This window comes from Diadema setosum, chromosome 8 (assembly GCF_964275005.1).
Source record: "Diadema setosum chromosome 8, eeDiaSeto1, whole genome shotgun sequence".
NCBI lineage: Eukaryota > Metazoa > Echinodermata > Echinoidea > Diadematoida > Diadematidae > Diadema > Diadema setosum.
Genome location: NC_092692.1, coordinates 38,017,095 through 38,039,790, shown reverse-complemented (window position 1 = coordinate 38,039,790; position 22,696 = coordinate 38,017,095). Strand labels below are relative to the sequence as shown.

The 22,696-nt window shown below is 38.7% G+C and overlaps 1 protein-coding gene across 1 annotated transcript; it reads right to left on the bottom strand.

Annotated features, from left to right (window-relative positions):
• Positions 1 to 1,498: 1,498 nt before the first annotated feature.
• Positions 1,499 to 21,859, bottom strand: LOC140232245 (uncharacterized). Its single transcript, XM_072312379.1, has 26 exons — positions 21,098 to 21,859; positions 20,501 to 20,660; positions 19,435 to 19,613; positions 18,846 to 18,957; positions 18,098 to 18,202; positions 17,281 to 17,378; positions 16,129 to 16,301; positions 15,370 to 15,533; positions 14,448 to 14,611; positions 13,797 to 13,879; positions 13,217 to 13,378; positions 12,616 to 12,727; positions 11,697 to 11,866; positions 11,108 to 11,255; positions 10,106 to 10,189; positions 9,558 to 9,628; positions 8,679 to 8,880; positions 8,097 to 8,204; positions 7,210 to 7,376; positions 6,457 to 6,517; positions 5,778 to 5,843; positions 5,073 to 5,255; positions 4,320 to 4,388; positions 2,949 to 3,065; positions 2,172 to 2,275; positions 1,499 to 1,679 (listed from the first exon to the last, which is right to left on the bottom strand). The coding sequence occupies exons 1-26, from the start codon at positions 21,857 to 21,859 to the stop codon at positions 1,499 to 1,501; spliced, it is 4,005 nt and encodes a 1,334-aa protein (XP_072168480.1).
• Positions 21,860 to 22,696: the final 837 nt, after the last annotated feature.

The window sequence follows — 22,696 nt, the reverse complement described above, 5'->3', positions numbered from 1 at the left end:
GTAATATACGTGGTATATAAAGTTAATCTGTCTCACAATTCGTCGCTTATCATTGATGTTATTCAAGATACAAATCTACTATCTACAAAATCAACTGCGAAATGGAAAAACAAAATGCCAATGTTATAATATTATCTAAATACTATAAATACTAGCGCATGCTTAAAAGCATGTAATACACTCACTAGTCTTATTGTATAATTACTGTACCATAACAGCAACATGTGGCGCCACTTACTACATGGATATACCACTGTTTATTCATGTATAAATATAACAGTTTTAGATATACGTATATAAAATGTATAAGTGTGTATATACGTATTATATTACATGTAGTGCGTGGGCGCGCGTGTGTGTACAGAAAGAGCGAGAGACAACGCTTGAATATACGTATGTGGTTTCTTTTCAATTTGATTGCATGTCATGCTTGGATGTACAGTGTACATGAAACTAGCAGACATATTATGTAGTGTTTGCTAAAGCCAAAGTAGATATAAATATTGCAAGTCCGTCCCCGTCCGTTATTCAATCTAGTTAAAAGAATCATGATAATCATACCAATCAACTCGTAACAACAGTTTTCTTTTGTGCTTTATTTCCTTCTGTTATTATTATGAGGGGGCGTACTTTTAAAGCTTTCAATCTACTGGGATAGAATTATAATTTTTTCATGAGGCTAATGCACATTTGTTGGAGTAAAAACCTGTGAATAATTCAATATAGAGCGGGCGATAGTCAAACCTTTGCAAATGCAACCTAACACACGAATTGAGCACAGTATATGGGGGAGAGGTTGATGGGTTTCAGCATTTTTCACTCCGAATCAGGTTTCAAAACTTTATGCGCTTCCACATGAACATAATACAATTATGTTCAATATTCATGGAGCGCCCGATGGCGTTAGGGAAAATAGACCTACGGATAACGGATCGATCTTTATACCACTGACTTTGTAGAGTAGGTATAATTTATAATCGTTCGCCAACACACAGTAGAGGAAAGGAAATGCAACCTACTTTGCACGATGGTATTAGCATAAAATACACATCACATCGGACGGGTCTAATATTATGGATGGATTGTTTACCTACATCAGGCACTGCACTGCTTATTATTACGTCGAGCGATTTTTTAAGCGGTACTTTAACCAATGTCCAACATAAATTGTATAAGTGGTGTTGAAGTAAATCGTTAGAAAGAAAAAATCAGTGACGGTTTCATTAAGATCAGGCTAACATGTGAATGTTTCAGATTTCGTCATTTCGCATATTATTCCGTTAGTATAATCAACTGTCTAACAGAGCATGTAAATTTGGGATTCGGGATCATATCTAAATACCCTAATGTTCTAAATGTTATTATGTACATAATTGCCTTGCAAATTATGTGGAAAGCATTGCCATATTCGTAGTAGGCCTGTACGGTATTTATCGGTTGGTATTGAAGATATTTGATAGACTTTGTGACTATTATCTGCCAGTTAATAGTCATCATCTTAAGCCACCGACGATGTTGGGTCGTTATCGACGTCGACCTCCACGTAAGGCAGGTCGTGGTGCAGGCCACTCAAGGTCGCCACGCCCTGCTGCAGCGAGGGGGCCATCACGCCCTCTTTGTCCGCCAGCGTTCGCAGAACTTCGCCCTGCTGTTTGAGTAATAGCATCATTGTGTTCAATCTGGTGAGAACAAAAGGAACAACAAGTAAAAAAAAAAAAAGACAATATGAAACAAATCGATCAAAATACACCTCAAACTGAATCACACACACGTATTTTGGAGTAAAAATTGATCCAAATTGATCCCAATTTCTTTTTGCCAAAAATAGCTCAGAGGTCTTTGTCACAGTTATACCTTACTTGACAAATTACTTTGAATGTATGCTATGTTTTAGGTACTGCCCATAATACAATAATGTATGTAAGAAACAATCCGTAATTTGTCGTTGAAGAGAAATTTTTCAGGGTGCTGGTCTGTATTGACTAGTTATGAACGATGACCGAGTCTTCCAACGCACCGTTGGATAAATCGATTTGCAGTCACCACATTAATGATTACTAGAGTGATCGTAACAGAAACTAAAATGCTTCTACGGTCACGGTTGGTTGGTTGGTGTGCAGACGTAGACATGCTAGACTGCAAAAGCACAATGAAGATACATATGCTCTTACGTGTTTCTCTGACGCATTAATTCGTCCATAACGTGATCGGCCGTTCCTGTTTCGGACTTCTCATCCATCATCTCAACTAAAGCTTCCCCTTCTCTGGGGAATAACTGCAGGGTACAAAAGCATGATGCAAACTATGTGCTTGTCATTGGAAATAAAATAAAACGGTTGATTATATGTCTCGCCAAAATAACGTATAGGCCAACAAAGATAGGAGTTCTCATGATATGACCAAGTCAATCTTGTTTTATGATTTTATTTTCTTCCAAGGCATCCTCATAAATTTCTTCTTATTCCCTTTCCTTGTCAATTAATTTATCTGTCTGTCCATCTGCCTTCCTTTATTTTTTCTCTCTCTTTCTCTGATAACTGTTGTTCTTGAGTTGAGATATAGCAGCCAATATATACAAGAAATGCCATCATAATCAAGTCCTATGTCACAATGAGCAGGTGGAATATTTGTTTGCTTATACAATCTCTTTTACTATAATTATTGTTTTCTTTAATTGTCAGGATTTTCAAAACCATTATTGTATTAAATATGTGTATTTTCTTTCTTCAGTCATCATTCATCTGGTATGTACATATTTTCATGGTATTGTTATATCACCGTCACCCTCCAATTATAGTAAATGCATATCGACCTATAAATTCTAATAAGGTGTGTGAGTAAACCTGTCTCCAACGACTACTTAACTCTGAAGTTGAGCCCTGACACAGGAATTCTTTGGTTTTCTTTAAGTGTTTGTTCACCAGAAAAGAATCAAGCAAGCGACCTACCCATGTCCGGAGCTTCCTCCGTCCCCGGGGCTTCACCGTGACGACATGCTCGGATTGATGCAGCAATCTCTGCAGCCACCGAGGACACTTGCTTTCCACACGATACACATAGTCCGCCTGCATATCAAAGGGTGAAGGGAACGTAGGGAACTATTGCTATGGAAGCCCTAAAATTTATTGACGAGAATGCGTTTTTTTTTTTTCAATGTCCCTTTAGGACTTCCACAGTAAGTTCGTTTGATCTTTCCACTAGCAGGGGGCATTTCATGAAGCATTTTGTCCGATATTTTATTATTCTGTCAAACTGTCATAAGCTGCTGAAATCTTTGCATCTGACTGGCTGAGAGCAATTTCGCCTGACATAATGCTTCATGAAATCCCCCCCCCCCATTACTAAGACCTTTTTATTTTGTATTCCAGTGTTGAAATGAAATAATCTCATTCTCTAATAACAAGGGCAGCTTTTCTCATTTTTTTTCTCAGTGCACATTAATAACGACACCTGACTTAAAGGGGATGAACGAAATAAGTGCCCCAGCCCCCATAACAAAAGAAAAATGCATAATCGTTATACCGTATGTCCCCCCCCCCAAAAAAAAAAACAAAAACCAAAAACCAAAAAACAAAAACAAAAACAAAAACAAAACATACAACGGGACCTCCGCAATGGTAACTTTAAAAATTGTGAATCAATCCAAATACAATTTCAGGGTGTGAAACTATAATAACTGATTACCCGCATGTTACTAAAACCCCATCCGATTTGCTTCAGTGGTCAAAGAGAAATGAGGAGTTTTGTAAACGGTAGAGCATGTCAGGAATCCCTTCCCTCCAAGTTCTGTCCATTGTTTTCACACATTTTGCAATTCCAAGAATACCCAAGCACTAAATTTGGAAGAATCAAACCCCTGACATGGTTTACAAAGATACACATTTCTCTGTGACGTCTTAACAAATTTGGATGGGGTTTTCTGCAAAATAGAGCTGAGATGTTAAATTTTAAGAACCCTGAAGTAGCATTCAGACAGTTTAACCATATTGGAAGGTTTAAATGCGAAAATCTGGTTAATTTTTTTTTTTAACATACTGTATACTGACACAAAAATAAATCATATTTTCTTCCAAAGCTTATTTCTACAAAACCAAGCTGTTCATCCCTTGACGACTATTTTTTTCCTTCTCTAGGGTCTGATGAAGAAACGAAGGGCTTATTATACATACTGCTTAGATTAAAAACAAACAAATAAACAAACAAACACGTTAACCGACCAATAAATCATCTCGGTTTTTAACCTGCAAAGTTTTTATAAATCATTCAGATTACACAACAAGTCGATTAATGTCAAAATGTCTACACTAAGCGTAACTCACCAGCACTGCGTTCCTCTTGATGAATGATCTCCTCTTTATTTCCTCAACGTCACTTACAGCTATACCGATCTAGTAGAAGCGATTGCATGTTGTTAAATCACAGCTCACAAAGAAAAGCAGTTTAACAAGTTGCATGCTATTTCACTTTAAAATAATACCTTTTAATGCTTTTGTTGTTGTCTTTCTTTTTTTTTAAATCACATGAAAATAAATCCTACAATGAGTACACGTACAGTCATAGTCATGGATATGATAGTCCGTATTTTCTGAGAACTGTTAGAACACGCATCATCTTGTCTGACTTCAAGTTCCCTTTAACACTGCTTAATCATATCATTTATAATCGTTACTGTGACGGAATCTTAATTATGCTTTATTCACTGTTTACTCTCCCTCACTAAAGATCAACTTTCACATGCCAAATAATGAAAATTTGTAGTCAAAGGACAAAAGTTAAAATTGATTTTCAACATCTTGACTGAAATGATCGGCTGAAACCGACTGAGCGATAGTCATTTCCAAAATTTTTCATATACCTGAGACCTACTTCAGTCTGCAGAATGATAGGGATGTGCTTTTTCAGCTTAAAAAAAAAAAATGACATCTTTGAAAAATAAAGAAGATCTAAAAACTAATGAAGAGTATTCTTTTCACATTCGATTTCCATAAATCATTTAAAGGCAAGTAGGGATCATATAGATATCTACAGAAGCAAACAGAATGTGTATTCACTTAATAAGCAAAAGTAATTACCGCGAGATTATTGAGAACGACTGGCACGAAGAATAAGAAGGCGACAAAGAGGATGTAGATGACGGCTGACGCAAAGGGCTCTAAATTTACTTCCGAGGTAAAGATACCATCTCTGCCAATCTCCCCCAACATCATAGTGACCACAGCGAGGACGGAAGCAGGAAAGTCTCTAAAACTGTACATCTACGGGGACGAGAAAAGGCGCATGGGGGGGGGGGGAACAAATATTTTTATAGATAAATGAAGAATAATCATGTATGATTAGATGTAATAAAAGCCAGCAGAAATCGATTCTCTCGTAGACATATTCACACACACACATACATATACAATGTATACATTATGTACACACGTACATGTATATATATATATATATATATATATATATATATATATATATATATATACATACATGTATATATATATATATATATATATATATATATATATATATATATATATATATATAATATTATATGATCAGCATATTGAAGACATAACATAGAGACATAGCTGCATATTATGGGCCTACCCGACAAACATATAAAATGCTTTATAGAAGATAAGTTGGGAAATATCCATTTAACCCTCTAATCTACCTTAGATTGGGAATAACTTGCGCTTGTGATGCGCATTTCAAATGAAACCATGTAGATAGAGACAAAAGACAAACAGTGTAACTTATTCTGATGATATTCTTACCACATTTCCAAGCCACATGTTGAAAGTGAAGCTGAATGCCAAGATGATGATGACAAATACTGCAATTGCCTATTTGAAGAAAAATAAACAAGAGAATGAAAAAAAAAACAAAACAAAGACATGCACACAACACATCAGGTGATCTGTGATGAATACATGGATTTGTATATTGGTCTACGTTACACAGATTTACCTTCTTAATATCGCTTTTTTAGAACGAAAAGTAGGAGGCTTAACGACAATACTTATAATGCAATTTCCAGTCTTTCTATTCATGGAGTGTGGAACTAATGCTAATACTGCTAAATAATAACCGAGTATTACCTTTTATCATATCAATAACATAAGCCTTTGTAATAATCAATTATTACCAGATTGATAATAACTGAGCAGCATTTTGGGAAAATACCCCTAGAAAAAAAAAACACACACACACAAACACGCACACACAAACACACACACACACACACACACACACAAACCATAAAACTCTGTATGGTTTGACGAGACTGGAACCCACACCTCCACTTGAGGATTTTGAGTTCAGTGTACATGTACCACGGCACCTCTCCGTGCATGCGACAATATTTCTGTGAATCTATACTTGCTCGATAGTCTATGTGTAGACATTATTATTGAAAACCGTGTTCCAACAGATATTAAAAAAGAAGTTTAGATTTACCTTCAGTATCGAGACCAGTGTTTTTAAGAACATCTGTACATAGAGACCAGTTAACTTGAATCTGGGGAAGTAAATAAATAGAGCAATTTCTTTAAAAAATGCACGTACAATTCATCAATATCCTGTCTTATTATGTGCAAAATTCGTTGCATTGTTATTGTCCCTTCCCTTTTCCTTTTCAGCAAAAACAACAACAACAACAACAACGCCAGCAACAGCAACCACTACTACTACTACTACTACTACTACTACTACTACTACTACTATTACTACTACTACTTCAAAAACTGTAAGGTTTACAAAACACTTTGAATCACTTTGAAATGAGTTGAAATTGTTATGTGGATTTAATTCGTATCTAAACGAAAACATGACATTTCTAATTAGTCTGCTATTTAAAGTAAATTTCCTATAAGTTTTAAAGATCTCGTATGAATGTCTTTTTTCAGTGTAATAACATTAGCTTTTCTACTTTCATATGCAACTTTTCTCATTTTCAAATAACTTTTCTATTTTCATATTTCACAAAGTTACGCTGTTTTCTCTTATGGATATGAACATCGAGCAATGTATGACCTCTTTCATTAAACATAAATTCTTAATTGAGATCAGTGTCCCTGTGATACTATGTTTGCCATTATCAACGGACGATACGTTTCAAAGTCTCCAAGTCCATATTGACCTTGGATGTATGTCCCTGGGCTATAATAAATGTCCTGCAAAAACGTTGGAATTTAAGATGGTTAAACTTACTCCCGGAAGTAAATAACGAATCGCATCCAGGCACAGCCCACAGCGATGATACCGGCGTTCCAGTTGTAGGAGCACGGTAGACTTCCGGGTGGGGAGACGAAGACCGAGGCGGTGACAATCGTCAGCCAGTCTACTATGTTTCCTACTTCAGTGAAGTACCTCGTACCCTGTGAGGTATGGACATTAAAGTTTGGATGAACAAAAAAAAAAAATTGTTTTTTACAGTAACCTAGCTGTTTTCCTTTGATCATAAATCGAGTATTTACGTCAACGAATATCACACATTATGATGTGAAATGAAAATTGACAATCATTGACTAGGTAGTATCATCTTTTTAGTAGGTCCTACATGAAGACTACACAGCACCGATCTGCTGAAACACTTACAAAACATCAAATCGCATCCCTAGCCTGATCCTATATGACCATCTCACAGAAACACCTTAAGATATAAACAGGGACAAAACATGAAAGACGAAGAATCTGTGGACGTGGAAAAATTGTACTTTGGCAAATATTTGTTGATTGTGTAACGTTGGCTTCTCATATTCGTGGCATATGCCACGAATATGAGAAGCCAACGTTACACAATCAACAAATATTTGCCAAAGTACAATTTTTCCACGTCCACAGATTCTTCGTCTTTCATGTTTTGTCCCTGTTTATATCTTTTTGATAAGAAGTTTCCTTCGCAAATGTGGAATCATTGACAACCAGAAGAAAAAGAAAATAAAAAAGTATGAAATCATCACAGTCGAGGAAAGATTCAAATGAGAAAAACGCTGCGATTTAACCCCTCTGTGCCAATGAGTAAAAATTGTGCACAACTTTCATCCACATACCAATGAACAGGAATCATTGTGGTGCACAGATGGTTAATCACTCACCACGCTGTAAATCTCGACTAGTTCTCCAACGGCAGTCATCAGGCAGTATATCAGGACAAAGTAACCGAGGTATGTTATCGTCTGATCGATGAGGAAATACCCGCCTTTCTGGAATATTGATTAAGAGATCATTTACCAGAAAAAGGCGCGGAAATAAGTGTAAAGATCTGTAGACAGAAGATCATGTTTCTTTTTAATCTATCTGTCAACATTGTTTAAAAGGCCACTTTAATATAGTAATGCGTTTAGACTTATGGACTTTTCTTCTTCTTCTTCTTCTTCTTTTTTTTCTTTCCAGCTCTGTGGACTGCTCATTGTCATCGAGCTATTTCAGTTATTTTTGCAAACTCAATGCTTATCGATATTTGGACTTAACCCTCCCTGTGCCATGGACTTTGGATTGTGTGTACCGCTATGTAGTTTTCAGTGCTAATCGGCACCCAAAGGATAGTGTTTGCATTGAAGTTATAGTTGTTGCTATGTAGGGCAATACAGACAAGCAGTAAGCAGTAAGTGAAAGTCTGCTTGTAAATGAAAACAGGGACCAGTCGACACAGTGATCGATGTCAACCATTCACCCACCGTTTCATCATACCGGACGTAAGTTGCCAATCCAGGATGAACGGTGAAATTGTAGTAGGGACACGCGCCCCAAGTTCCCGCGTCGGGATTAAAGTGGTAATCGGGAAAAGTAGTGGTCAGGAGACTGAGCGCTGTGATTGCACATATGAACGCCACGTACGTAAGGAGGTCTGAATAGTACCAGGGTCTTCCAAAACGGCGCCTGTATGAAAAACGAATAGACAAAAAATATCATAAATCTTGTAAAGAGATTTTAATAGGCATATAGTAACTTGTTAGAATATGCCACAAAGATAATTAGTCGTGGAGGTGTTGATGTTGTGTTGTTGTTTTTGTTGTTGTTGTTGTCGTTGTTGATGATGTTTTTTGTTGTTGTTTGTTGTTGTTTGGGGTTTTATAATTAATGCCAAGAAAAAAGAAGGCTACACGAAATGATTACCCACACAAACCGGACGAGTTTTTACAGGAAATTATGCGTGTACTGTACAATAAGAAGTGTGACAATACTGCCTGGCTTTCCGTAGGCAACCCATTCAAATAACCTTATCGCTCTGATGATTGTAACTACCGGTACTTTTTTTTCTACAAAGAAATGTTATTCATATAAACATTCAGGTACAAAATAAATGGCACATACAGTACATAAAGACAAATGATCGAAATTTGACAGGCAATTACCGGTACTTGCTCCGTGAAATTGCGAAGTTCTTCATGTCCCTTCCATCTTCAATGCAAAAATTGGTTATATTTTGCTAAGAATTGATATGAACAGAAATGACAGAAAAGGCGCGTATATGCATGTATGTCACTTCAAATTACATGTGAAATTAGATGGCATGTCATGCGCGAATGAAACGAGCATGACGAGTGATAACTCACCATTTTCTATGCAGGATGCTCTGGGTCAACTCGTGAGCCAGCAACTTTTCCCGCCCAAACCGACACATCGTCTGCCCAAGCGATTACGCAAAGAAAAAATAATATTAAGTGAATGCAACATGTTGCAGGAAAGTCCACTCTTTGATCGCGTTAACTTTGCTCAGAAGAGTAAAATCACACAATTCAAACAACAAGCATGACAAGGTCCGTCAGAATCAGACGAAAAGAAAGACAGTTAGGAACTTTGAAATTAACAAGATATCAGTAATGACCATATCTTTATTATCAGATAAGGCGTTGATGTGATAACCTCACATCTATCTCATTGCTTTTTCATTAAAACGGTCTACAATTTGACAAAATTTCAGCAAGTTACCATGATTTCCCTTAACAGTCATGGGAGTTGAATTTGTGTTAATGTCAAAACTCCAGAACATTTTGAGGTGAAGGATACAGCGATCTTTCACTCGAAGCTCTACTTTCTAGATATTACACCTCATCTAAGATTGTATTATTTATTATCAATACATTCACGCTGTTGTACTCACCCGTATCGCGAAGAATCGTCTGTGGTTGTGGCTCGTCGATATATCGTCGGGGCCCGGATCGATATATCGGTAATCGAATTTTACCTGAAAAACATTCAATATAGACAGCGCATGCTATTGGAAATACATTGTATAATCATATTTTTAGAGCGAATGAAATATCACTAAAACAATCCGTGTCTGTTTTATTGCAGATTTATTCTGAAATTAATAAATATCATAAATAGGCAACTGCCAGAAGTGTTTTAAAGCAACAAAGGGATTGATACCTCACAACTTGACAACAAATTGAAACAGCTGCATGATGCCAATCCCTGCAGCAACATTCCTCACATATTAATGTTCAAACAGTTTTATGAAACACAAGTGCATTGTAAAATCTACTTTAAAAGCATTCTCTTTTAGTGATAAATGTAATCTCCTCTTGTGCCTTCATAATGGCCCATCACAATTTCTTGTTCATACGAATCATCGCCGACGGTAATTTTCATATGTCAAATCTCATTAATCTCAACAACCTTCGGAACGTTTTCCTGATGTTTTATTGGACTCTGACTTATCATGCATTAGTTCTTCTTCTTTTTTTGTTAAATTTGTATCATTCAGCACTTTCATAAGATTTCAAGTATAAACCTGCATTCATCAATTTACCTTTTTATTTCCGCGTTAAATCTACATGAAAAAACATTTCATGGAATTCAGGGAGTTACGATAAGGCTTTCGTCCATAAAACACTAGTCTAAGCCTCAATTTCATCTCTTTGAAAGCAGTTTAGGTGAGGAAAACACTACGTGACCCATGAACTGCTTACAAGGAACAAGCATTGAGAAATAAAGGGATTCTGGGATGAACACTGTACTAGGGTGCTCATATCTCAGTCGGTAAAGCACTGTTTTAGCAATCTCGAGGTATCGGGTTCGAATCCCGATGGATCCCAAGTTTCTTTGCTCATTTTTTTTTTTTTTTGATCTGTACTTATATACCGCAAACTTTGTCACTAACTTTGTAAGGGGTGCTGTGAGATACGGTGGCCGACGTCCGGTGAACGCACCGGTCCATGACGAGGAGCGCGACGTCGGGCAGCTTCTCGATGAGAGCCTTCATGGGCGAGATCATCTTCTCATCCCTGCTCTGCATGGCCACCTGCCAGCTGTTTAAGAAGTAAGAAAACAATGATAAGCCATAAGATGACCTGAGTTGACAGGAGAAAACGTTGACTGGTTCCTTAACTCTTTTGTAATATCCGATGTGTTATCACCTCTTGACATTCAATCACTAAGAAGTAAAAGTTAAAACAATAAAATTACCAACTTTCAAATCATTCATAGATATTTAAGGATTTTCAATATCATTTTGCAACGAATTTCACACAATCCCGCATACGATGCAATTCAATCGCTGGTGGAATATTACACAGAAATCATGAATCATGGCTTGTCGCCACAACTTTAACTACTACCTCATCTGTTCACAGTCACAAGTTCTTTGGACCTCATATACAGTAAGTACATTGTACTTGTTAGGGCCTACCTGTAACACAGCCAAAAGCAGAGCTATCAAAAGAGACAAGAGTATTTGGCATCGAACTCACTCTTTGGATTTGATGATAGCGGCGGCGATCTCGCCCTGCTCCCTCTCGATGGCCAGTTCGAGAGGTGTGAAGCCCTGGTCGTTCGAGCACGACTGGTCGGCCCCGGCTCGGATGAGGAGATTGGCCGCCGCGATGTGACCCGCATCGCAGCACAGGTGGAGGGCCGTGTTCTGACGGCAGGTAACAGCATGGAAGGAACAAAATGTCACTTCAATTCTTAATCAGCAGGTGGCATATAAGATAATTTCATGAACTTTCATGAACACTTTTTTTTTCCCAAAACGATTCACGATGTAAAATTATTTCAATTAGATATCTTTAATCGTTGCTGAAATCAACGGCTCCACGAGTTGCTGACCACTTTAAGTTACTGAGCATAAAAATAATGACATTTATGAAAGAAGGATCCATTGTCATTTCATTTATTTTTGCAGGTAGGCCTTTCAGGACAACATAGACAATGTATTGTAAATCGAGCTTCCATTTTGGAGAAGTCATCGTTTTGTTTTGGTTTTTCTGTAGGATTACTGCAATGATTTCAACTGATTGACAAATTGCCCTACATCTAACTCGACGCGAATAAGCACTGAATTGATCAGTGTTTTAGTAGTAGCCATGACAAAGAAATCACAATACTCGAGAAGGATTCGAACCTACGACCTCCTGATAACCGGACAGGCGTCTTATCCCCTAGACCACCGAGCTTCCACCCGACCATGCTGACAGCCAGTGCTGCTTATTCCTTTTATCATGGCTACTACTAAAACATTGATCAATTCAGCGCTTATTTACGTGGATATATAGGGCAATGTGTCAATCTGGTGCAAAAAAAAAAAGAAAAAAAAAGAAAAAGAAAAAAAGAACTCGACGCAAGAATTTCATCAATTTGAATCGTACAATAGATGAATAGTTTGTTTACCTTAGTTTTGTCGACGGCGTTGACGTCACAGTTGTGTTCAATCAGAAGACTCATGGTCATCACGTGATTGTTGGTAGCAGCCAGGATCAGTGCCGTGCGATGTTCGTCGTTCCTGTTGTGAGGCGAACAATTCTATGAAAAACTTTGTATTTGTTCCAGAAATTCCCTACCCCCCCCCCCCCGTACTGCCAATAGATAATGACAGAATGCAAAATTGAACACATACAAACGCGCGCAGTAATAGATTGGCTGATTTCTTTCTTCCCTTTATGTCATGCATTGATTCATCTATAGTTATTTACTAGTATGTTATGCTTCGAGAAAATTTGGATAAGTTACATCATTTGGAAAAGAAATAGTTTGATAAATTATCAAGTGACCAATTCACACAGAATTGATAAAGTAGAGCTAAGAATTAACAACAGATAGTTGAGTAAAAGAATATATAAACAAATATATGGATAAGATAGACGGATAGAGAGACAGATATCAACACGAACGAAAGAAAAATGAAGCTTATACTATTTATTTGAATTACAATACAAATGAGATCAGGAAACTAACGTTATCTTAAGAGATCGTGTCCAATACTGGGACTTACACGTTGGAGATGTCGGCCCCCATCTTGAGCAGTGCCATGACAACTCCATGGTTACCATAGTAACAGGCTGTTAGCAAGGGTGTCATCCCGTCCCGGTCATCTTCGTTGAGGAGATCGGGTGTGTCCCGGAGGAGTTCTTCCACACAGTGGACGTAGCCTGCCCTGGAGGTGGAGTAAGAAGCCGGAATATTTGAGATATTAAACACGGAAACATAGGGCTAAAGAGAGAACAAAATTACTGCACTACACCATGGTATTCCGAAGATTATCGAATTATAATGTGCTGTTTATCATTCCCTTCTTCGAGACAATAATACCATTGTGACATCAGAATCATTATCAGCGAATCAGTAACCACTACGACTGTGTTATACTTTGTTGTTATTGTTGATGATTATGATGCTGTTGTTGTTGTTGTTGTTGTTGTTACATAATAAAAACCATATAAACCAAGTTTCCGAGATACTTCATTCTTACTTCTAATGTGTGAGACTCCCTTTTGACAACACTATACAAAGCTACGGTCAGACAAAATTGACGGCAGTTTAAAACTTAACTTCGTTTAAAACTTAGGACTTACTGGGCAGCGACGTGGACTGGCGTTTTCTCCATCCCGTCTTTGACGTCACACTCAGCGCTGTGCTCCAGGAGCAACCTGATCATCTAAAAGCCAAATGTCATTGATGGAGAAAAAAAAACTATAAGCATATTATGTGGAACAGTGTATTGTGATGTATCCTTCGATATTTGGCCGTATAGTTTCGTTCTGACAATGTTTATCTAAGACAGAATTAAACAAGGAACTAGCAGTAATCGTAACGTACAAAGTCATTCCTTATATTTCTGCGAACTGTCTGGGGTAGCTCTTTATCGTTTTACTGGAGAAACAAGCAAGAAAAAAGTTCCGTTGAAATGCATAATAGCAAAGAGCGACTATTGGTAACACATTTCTATTCCTACGATGTGCTCATTTTCCAAGATGAGTCTCGCAGTCGAGTGTGTTTATTGCCGCAAATTTGAGCTGGTTTTGAAGATAAAGTCCTCACACATTGACAATGCAAAGCCTTTAATGTTAAGAATAGATTGCCCGTGAACATGGTGAATATCTTAAGTTCATTTCTGTTCGTTTGTTTTTCAATTCCAGTTGATGCCAAGAAATGACATGCAATTTTGTTCCAAAATCTCGGGAAATATCAAGATGTGCATGCTCTGACCGAATAAAAAGCCCCACCATAATGTTGCCTCTTTCAGCGGCGTAGTGCAGGGCCGTTCGCTCGAATGTGTCGGGGTTGTTGACGTGTTCTTCCACTCCACTTTGAAGAAAGAACTTCATAATGTCCACATGATCCATTTCAGCCGCCCAATGAAGTGGGGTCTTGTTGTGCTGATCGGAGACTAATGTTCCAAGAAAATTGTTCAAACATGTTTAAACACCCTTTGAAATATTTTAAAAGAGTTCAATTATGATTGTATTTTCTTATGAAAAACTACCGTACATCATCATGATCATGAAGGCATGCAATTCGGAGGGACGAGTCTTTTTTGTTTTTCAGGTGTGGCATTTTATTCAATTACTCTCCATGAATATGCAATCTTTGTGCGTAGTTCAATAAGTTGTGCATTATAACACTCTTGAAATGTAGTATAACGAAACTAAGTACAACAATATAGTTTTAATACGGAAGTCATCATTGCAGCAGGGATATCGTCTTCTTTGTCAATTGTTTGTATGTCTTGCACCTCGCATAGAATAATTGTATCTACGTCTTTAATTTCTTGCAGATTTTGTAATGTTGATGTTGGCGGGGTGGAGATTGAAACTGACCGTCTCAGTTTATTCTCATGTACAGCGAGCTATGCTTCGTGTTTGTTCATGTTTGTTTTTTTTTTATGGTCGACTTGGCAGATTTTTTTTTTCTTCTTCTTTTGATGTCATGTATTGATTCATCTAGTTTTGTATGAAGTTACGCTTCGAGAAATTTTAAACAAATTATATCATTAAAAAAAAGAAATTGAAAGTTTGCTTGAAAGTCAGGCATCACAATACTATTCCAACTCTTGTGCTTCGGATTTGTTTTGTGATATATTTCAATTTCAGACCATTTCGTGCTTTGTCCACGTGATAATCACTGGACGAGGAGGGAGGTGATTACCGTTTATGTCGGCGCCACGAGTCAGCAGCAGATCTCCGGCCGGGACGTGCCCCTTCCAGGCGGTGCAGAGGAGGGGAGTGAAGCCATTATTGTCGACTTCATCGATCACGGCTCCCTCGTGGATGAGCAGGGCCATGGTTTCTACTCTGTTGTACAGAGTCGCTCTTCCCGTTCAAAGAAAAAACGCGCAAATACATATAAATATAAAATACACACGTATAAGCTACTAGTATATTTTTGTGAGGTTTGGTGCAGGGAAATCATTCTATCATAATTTTCAGAGTTCGTTGTTAGTAATAAACTTTGAATGCACTATCTTTCATTTGAGCCACATACTGTTGTTCACTTTGTAGAGCTGACAAAATTTTCTAAGTACATACCTGACCCTAATTCGGAACACATTTAAGAAGATAGCGTGATTATTTCTCTCTTTGAGTCGACATTGATGTGTTTGTGTGTGTGTGTGTGTGTGTATTTTGGGACTGAGAAGATTTAACGAATTTGCCCAATTCCATTTACTAGTAGACTTTCTTTAATAAAGAATACGCAATAAAATTCAGCGTTGCCAATTTGGGTGCCGCTTGGAACAGATAACCCCACAGCATTGTACACACTGTCTCTGCAGAAGAAGGGTACAAATGAGGACAAGACTATTATTTCAAATGACTTGCTGGTTTAAAGAATGCAATCAAACTCCACCTGAGGGTTTCTTAAAGGTCAGAGTCCACACTCTGAAGAAAAATCGCCAGTGTCATCTACCTGTGAAGTGGTGTCATTCCTTCGTCGTCCATGATCTCGATGTCGGCACCGTTGTCGAGCAGCTGACTCACTGTGTCGGTGGACCCGTTGATGGCGGCGATGTGAAGGGGTGCCATTCCGTTTTGCTTCTGGACATTGACATTCACGCCGTTGTCCAGCAGAGTCTGAATCACCTGCAAACGACAGAAAAAGACAAATCGACTGATCTGATATTTCCATCCCTTCATCAGGAAAGGAATGCATTGTAATGTAAGAGAACGACACACACAGTCATATACTTCTATTTTTGCACAATTCATCTAAACTCTCAATATCAATTATTTATTTTTATGATGATAATAACATAATAACACATGTCAATCAATATTACCATACTACCATTAGACTATCATTAACAATGATAATGCAAATACCGTAAGAAATAACGCTAAAATTTCCAACTCATTTAGCAGTACTGTTCCCTGCTGCTAAGTTCAAAGTTATTCGGAAGTTAATCGGAATCTCACCCGCCTAAGATCTTTGTTGTTGTTTTCATTCATTTTATGACTGAAACCTTATCAGCTAGATAATTCTGGCAGTGTCTTCTGCCTCAAATGTGGCGCGTAGGCCTACCCACCACATAATTTCATCGCAGAAATAAACTTGGGAGTATACATGTATGTCTCGCATCTTCAATCAGTTATTGGATGACGTGACTACAGAAACCAGATGCTTCTTTGACTACACAAAGAAGCATCTGGGCGGTGAGTTGGCTCAGTTGGTAGCGCGTCTGCCTCACGATCACGCGGCCCGGGTTCGAACCCGAGTCTGGACTGAGCAATGTTGTGTGTAAGCATACCGTCCCCTCTAGCAAGAGGCAAACACTCTGTCCCTCGGATAGGACATAAAATGGAGGTCCCGTGTATGAGAGAGCAAAAACTCGTGCACGTAAAAGATCCCGCTTCATTCATTCATCGCAAAGAGCAGGTTGTTTAACCCGGTGAAGTGGTCCCACCTCACATCCTACTGGACCCCACGGAAGACCAGCTTAACGTAGCTGAATATGGGCTATCCAGCCATCTTCACAGATGGAAAATGAACAAACAAACAAACAAACAAACAAAAACTAAACGCTTCCTTAAAGGATATTTAAAAAAAAAAATTGAGTCATACCCTTGTCCGCCGTTTGGACACAGCAAGGTGTAAACACGTGTTGCTATCATTGTCGGTATCCGCCAGATAATCAGCGAAATTCAATCCGATCCTGGAAGCTGTTTGAATATCAAGGGTACACGATTCTACATTAAATCGAAATTTAAAAAGATGTTTGAAAAAACAACAAAAACATACAATTACAAAGATGGAATGATTATTCAGTACATGATTTATGATTCATCATCATTAAAATGATGATGGAGAAAATGATTAATTAGACCATTCAAAACATGATTAAATGAATTATTCAAGACACTGATCAATATTTAATTCAATCATGTCAATATTTCTTATGTTTTTGACAATGAAGTAAATTTTTAAATAGGATATTCAATGAATTATTCAATAAATGATTTAACGGATGATTCAGCTAATGATTTCAGAAATTATTCAAGAAACAATTAAACAAAAGAAAAAACCGATCAAAACACATTATGCGCCAATGCGATATCAACTAGAATACCCCCCCCCCCCCCGACATTGTGCGAAACATTTCACTACTATTCACGTAAACTTCTGGCGAAAGTGTACTATAAGTCCTAATTTTCATTTCCGTCGAGTCCTTAACGAAACAAGATGTATTCCTATACTGATCATGTGATATTATGTTACAAAAATATGCCATAATTTTGACGTTTGTGTTACCCATGTATATTGTTTGGAAACAGAAATAAAGCAGTAATGTATGACTAATATCACGTAGATTCCGATTGATCCTGATGTTGCTTATCGTAGTTAAAGTAATTAATGACATTGCATTCATAAAAGTCATCACCTTTCTCCAAGAAGATATCTACCAGATCATCGTGTCCACTAATTATTGCCTTCATCAAGGGAGTCATGCTGTTCTCGTCCTTCGCTCGAATATCTGCTCCGTTTTCTATCTGCGTTCATGATATTGATTAGGGAAACAGAATTGCAAAAGAGAAATCAACGAGTCTGACACGCGCCAAAGTCTGATGTTCCATGCATTCAGGTATACCAGGTTCTTATTTAATTAGAATCATGTATGTGTGTTTTGTTGTTGTTGTTTTTTTTCCTTTTTTACACCAAATTATATGCTTTTAGCTTGACGAGTTGGTATAAAATGTATGCATGTGGATTAGAAGCATAAGTCTCATAAACGTCCTGCTATTTCTAGAACCTCCTACACTCTAACAGCAACGGAATGAAATCTTTCATCTGTTTGGTTTTCGTTCAAGACCATGATTATGATGATCAGGTGTTTCCTTGTAAACCTTTTCGTTAATTGTTCAATTCTACGCATTTGCAGTAATAAGTAGGCCTTTTACTCTTGGTTTAGACATGCGTCGGTTTGGTTTTATTTCTGCACCTTATTTCTTTAAGTATAATGACAAATCAATACAAATTGATACAGAGTATGCAGTATCGAGTCGAAAGAAGGTCTACTCTTTGAGCACGATTGTCGCTTAGTCGTTACGACGGATGTTTGTCTGCTTCTTTATTTGTTTTATGGCCTTTTCATTTTCGAATTCAAGTATCTTAGCGTTCATGCACGTTACCTACCAAAAGCCTGCAGACGTTCAGGTTTCCACTCATGGCGCCATAATGTAGCGGTGTAGCGCCCTCATAGTCAGTCACATTCACGTTTGTTCTCCTCAGTGATATCAGCTCCTGCAAGCATGTAGAGAGGTGGTAATCAGGTGATTTTGTTCTCATGTAATGACACTTCGTTAATTTTTTTTCTTACATCAATTTAACTTTCTGACAGTACATCACGCTTTAAGTATATGATCACAGTGATTTTCATAAACTTTTTTATTGATAACGGAACTAATAACTGTCGTCGCAATAAAAAAGAACCTAAAATTTCACAGGAGGTAATCAGTTTCTGTACTCATCGTTACTGGATTGCACAATCTGCTTTACATTCGTACCATCTTCACAAATTTCAGTAGATTTATAACGTTTGTCGTCCTTCTGTAGTTCTATAATTATACAATCATTCTCATCCTTCTGTGACGCCTTCACCATCATGATCGAACTAATGGGAATTTGTACCGATCCATGGGCAACAGGACGCCAACATTCAAATACCTTCTATACATCATCATCAAAGTGTTACGATACTGCGGACATCACTTTCGTTACCATGGTGACGGCTGCGTGGCCCCGCCTAGCGCTGATGTGGAGTGGCGTGAGGCCCTTGGAGGTGGTGCTCTCGACGCTTGCTCCCCACAGCAGGAGGACGCGGGCAACTTCGGCCCCGTTCAGGCGGGCTGCCACGTGGAGAGGGGTCGCTCTCGTGTCCAGCGTCTGCACACGTGTATCTAGATGAATCAGAGACGCAAAATGCGTTATTTTACTATGCTTCCTATCGCTGTAATAGGTTTCCATTTCCAAACAATGCTGTTCATTAGTCATTAATGGCAGCATGATGGAGCAGGGGCGGATCCAGGAATTCCGTAAAGAGGGGGCGTGTTTACAAAATTAAAGGGGGGGGGCGCACGCACCCCTCCCCCCCCCCCATTTTTTTCTTTTTATTTCTTTTGTTTCAACAAAAAATAAAGGGGGGGGGGCGTGCGCCGGTTGCGGTCCTCCTTGGATCCGCCCCTGTGGAGGTGGCGGTGGATGGTGGTGAAAGAGAATATACAGTATGTTCCCGGCTTGCCAAAGGGTTTGAAAATGTTTTTAGGTCATAGTCTCCGTGATATAGCATTTCAAACCTTGGATAAGATTAGAAAATTTTACATACTCCACACAACAAAACTCGTGAGCGGTTACACCGTACGAGCTTGTCAAAGTACTCTCAAAATAGATAATGCAAAGCTTTACAAATCTCTTTAGATATCTATACACAGAATACGTCATTGATTCCTACTGATTGCATTATGAATAGTATCGTTTTATTGTTTGTGTGTGTGTGTTTTTCTTTATACTGTGATCGTATGACCGGTGCATTTTTTTAAGTTCATATTGATGATACATCATCTCGTTAGTTGTTTAAATTTCGGAAACTTTCTAACTTTGGAATCTTTTATTAGCGATTTGGCAGGCAGACTACCAACGGTGATCTGTAAATTTCTATAGATGTCTCATGTTTGCATTTTAACATCTTGGGCCAACAAACATTCAAGCACACAAACAGATGGACAAAAACAACAACAATAACAACAACAACTACAACTACAACAACAACAGCGTAGGCCCTACTTACCGGCTCCCCGTTGCAAGAGTTCTCCAGCGATGGCGTCCCGGTTGTTGATGGCTGCATGGTGCAGGAGTGTTAGGTGATCCCTGTCTCTCTTGTTCAGGTTGAACGAGCTGTTCTCCTCCAAGAGATTCTTGAGGACGTCCAGGCCACCACTCCGGACGGCCTTTTCAAAGACATTCAGAGAGACTTGGCATTTACTACTCGAGTCCACTGAATATTTACGATACGCATATCTACAAGTGTATGTTGGTTGAGATCCTACCGGAGATAGCATACAAGTAGACAAAAGAATTTCGATGCCTACGTACTAACTAGATGGCAGAGTTTCCGTATTCATTCTGTTTTCATTCCCGTTAATCTGTTAGCTATTAATAATCATCAAAAGAATCCGAATGTGACCTTTTAGCATCTGTCGTAATAACCCTATGACTTTGAATGTACTTACTACCAGCGCAAGGGGAGATGGCATTTCTTAAAAAACAAACAAACAAACAATACGAAACAAAAACAAAAACGAAAACGAAAACAAAAACAAAAAACATAAACCATGCCATTTGCATAAGAAGGGAGACATGATTGCTTAGCTGGGGTTCTACTTACGTCGACCAAGTTGTCAAAGAGATGAGGCGAGCGCTTCCTCCTTAGTTTTGTCTGCTTAAGTTTAGTCGTCATGCCCTTGAACAGTTTGTCCCTGGAGTGTCCCAAGTAGGCCTTACTCTTCCCCTCTTTGCTCCTAGGACTCGATGCCGATGGAGTACCAGGTTCTAATTGACTGCTAGTCACCCCGTTGGTAGGATTCTTGTTACTGTCTATGGTATGTTCTTGTGTGTTGTGTTTCCGGAAGTCGTATCTGGAGTTGGTGATCAACTTCCGGGATCTTTCGGAGCGTCTTGGGGTGGCGCTTCGAGCAGAGGTAGGGGTCATGACGGAGCATTCTGACATAGGCCTACCACATTCGCTCTGCTCGGGACTGTAAGCCCGGTTGTCGAGGCCGAGATCCGATGGGACGTACCCGTTGCATTCTGCACTGCTTGGCCTGTCCTCCACTCCGCGCAGCACGAGGCCCGCCTTGCTGAACCGCTTCTTCATCACCCCGTCTTTCTTTCCCGTATCTCTCGTGGAGATGCTCGTGTCGTCTTCCGCTCCGAAGCTCTCCGCTGCTGATTCGGAAATCGCTGGTAGCACGCGGGACGGCCACAGCGTCGACAATTCAACGATGACCGGCGGATCGGCGTGGAGGCTTTCCCCGGCCAAACTTTCCACGTCGTCCGCGTACGACACGAAAGTACCACTCGCGATACTTGCCATGCTGATCGAATCGCTGTCCAGGAGGTCCCGGGATGAAGAGTCTTGATTCCACATCGTAGTTAAGATTCAAATTGAACTTTTTTATATGACGATGCCATCAAGTTCCACTATAACCTTGGGTTAGGCCTAAAGAGAGAGAGAGGGAGAGAGAGAAAAAAAAAGGATCGAGAGACACAGGCAGACAGACAGACAAACAAACAGACAGACAGACAAACAGACAGACAGACAGAGGGAAAGAAAAGGATGAACAGCAGAAACTCAAGGAGAGTAAGAACTCAATGACATGCTATGAGAATTGTACAAAACGTAGGATATTAGTAATTTGGAGTAGATAACATCTAACGTGATATTGGTGTAAACATGATACACATGTATTATCGTCTTTTCTACGTTTCCAGGATCTTTTTTTCTTCCCATTACACTTTGTGGCTCGGCAGACAAGACCACGAAATATCAATCATGAGGTCCCTGGTTCGAATCCCATAATAGCAACAGTTTTTGTGTCCATGGGCAAGAAACATACCCTCATTGTCTGATCCTAGATGTCTGAGGGGACCTCGATCATTCGGTTACGTGACAACTTATTTGTCAGCGTCCATTGCTCGCTTAGCGGCCAATCTTTTGTTATTTTTCTAAGTCACCTTTCAGTTCCATCATTCATATCTTAATTTACTCATATCTATTTCCTTGACACAGTTGACATTTTTAGTGCTCACTTCTTCACCATCGACTAGCAGAATTATAGTATGCAATTTGGTATGGACTGAGAAAGTGAAGCAATGGCCATTAAGCTGTGGCCTTTCATCTTCGACGGAGCAAAACTTTACTAGCCGTCGCATGATGTCGACTTAAAACGTTGAGGTAGCTAGGAAAACAGAAGTTTCATACTTT

Bases quoted from the DNA above. Each gene is read 5' to 3' on its own strand.
- LOC140232245 (XM_072312379.1), bottom strand. From the start codon at position 21,859: ATGTGGAATCAAGACTCTTCATCCCGGGACCTCCTGGACAGCGATTCG. The intron at 19,614-20,500 runs GTAAGTAGGGCC...TGATTCATCTAG, and splicing joins ACTCTTGCAACGGGGAGCCG to ATACACGTGTGCAGACGCTG. The intron at 6,518-7,209 runs GTAAGTTTAACC...TTACTTCCCCAG, and splicing joins TTCGTTATTTACTTCCGGGA to ATTCAAGTTAACTGGTCTCT.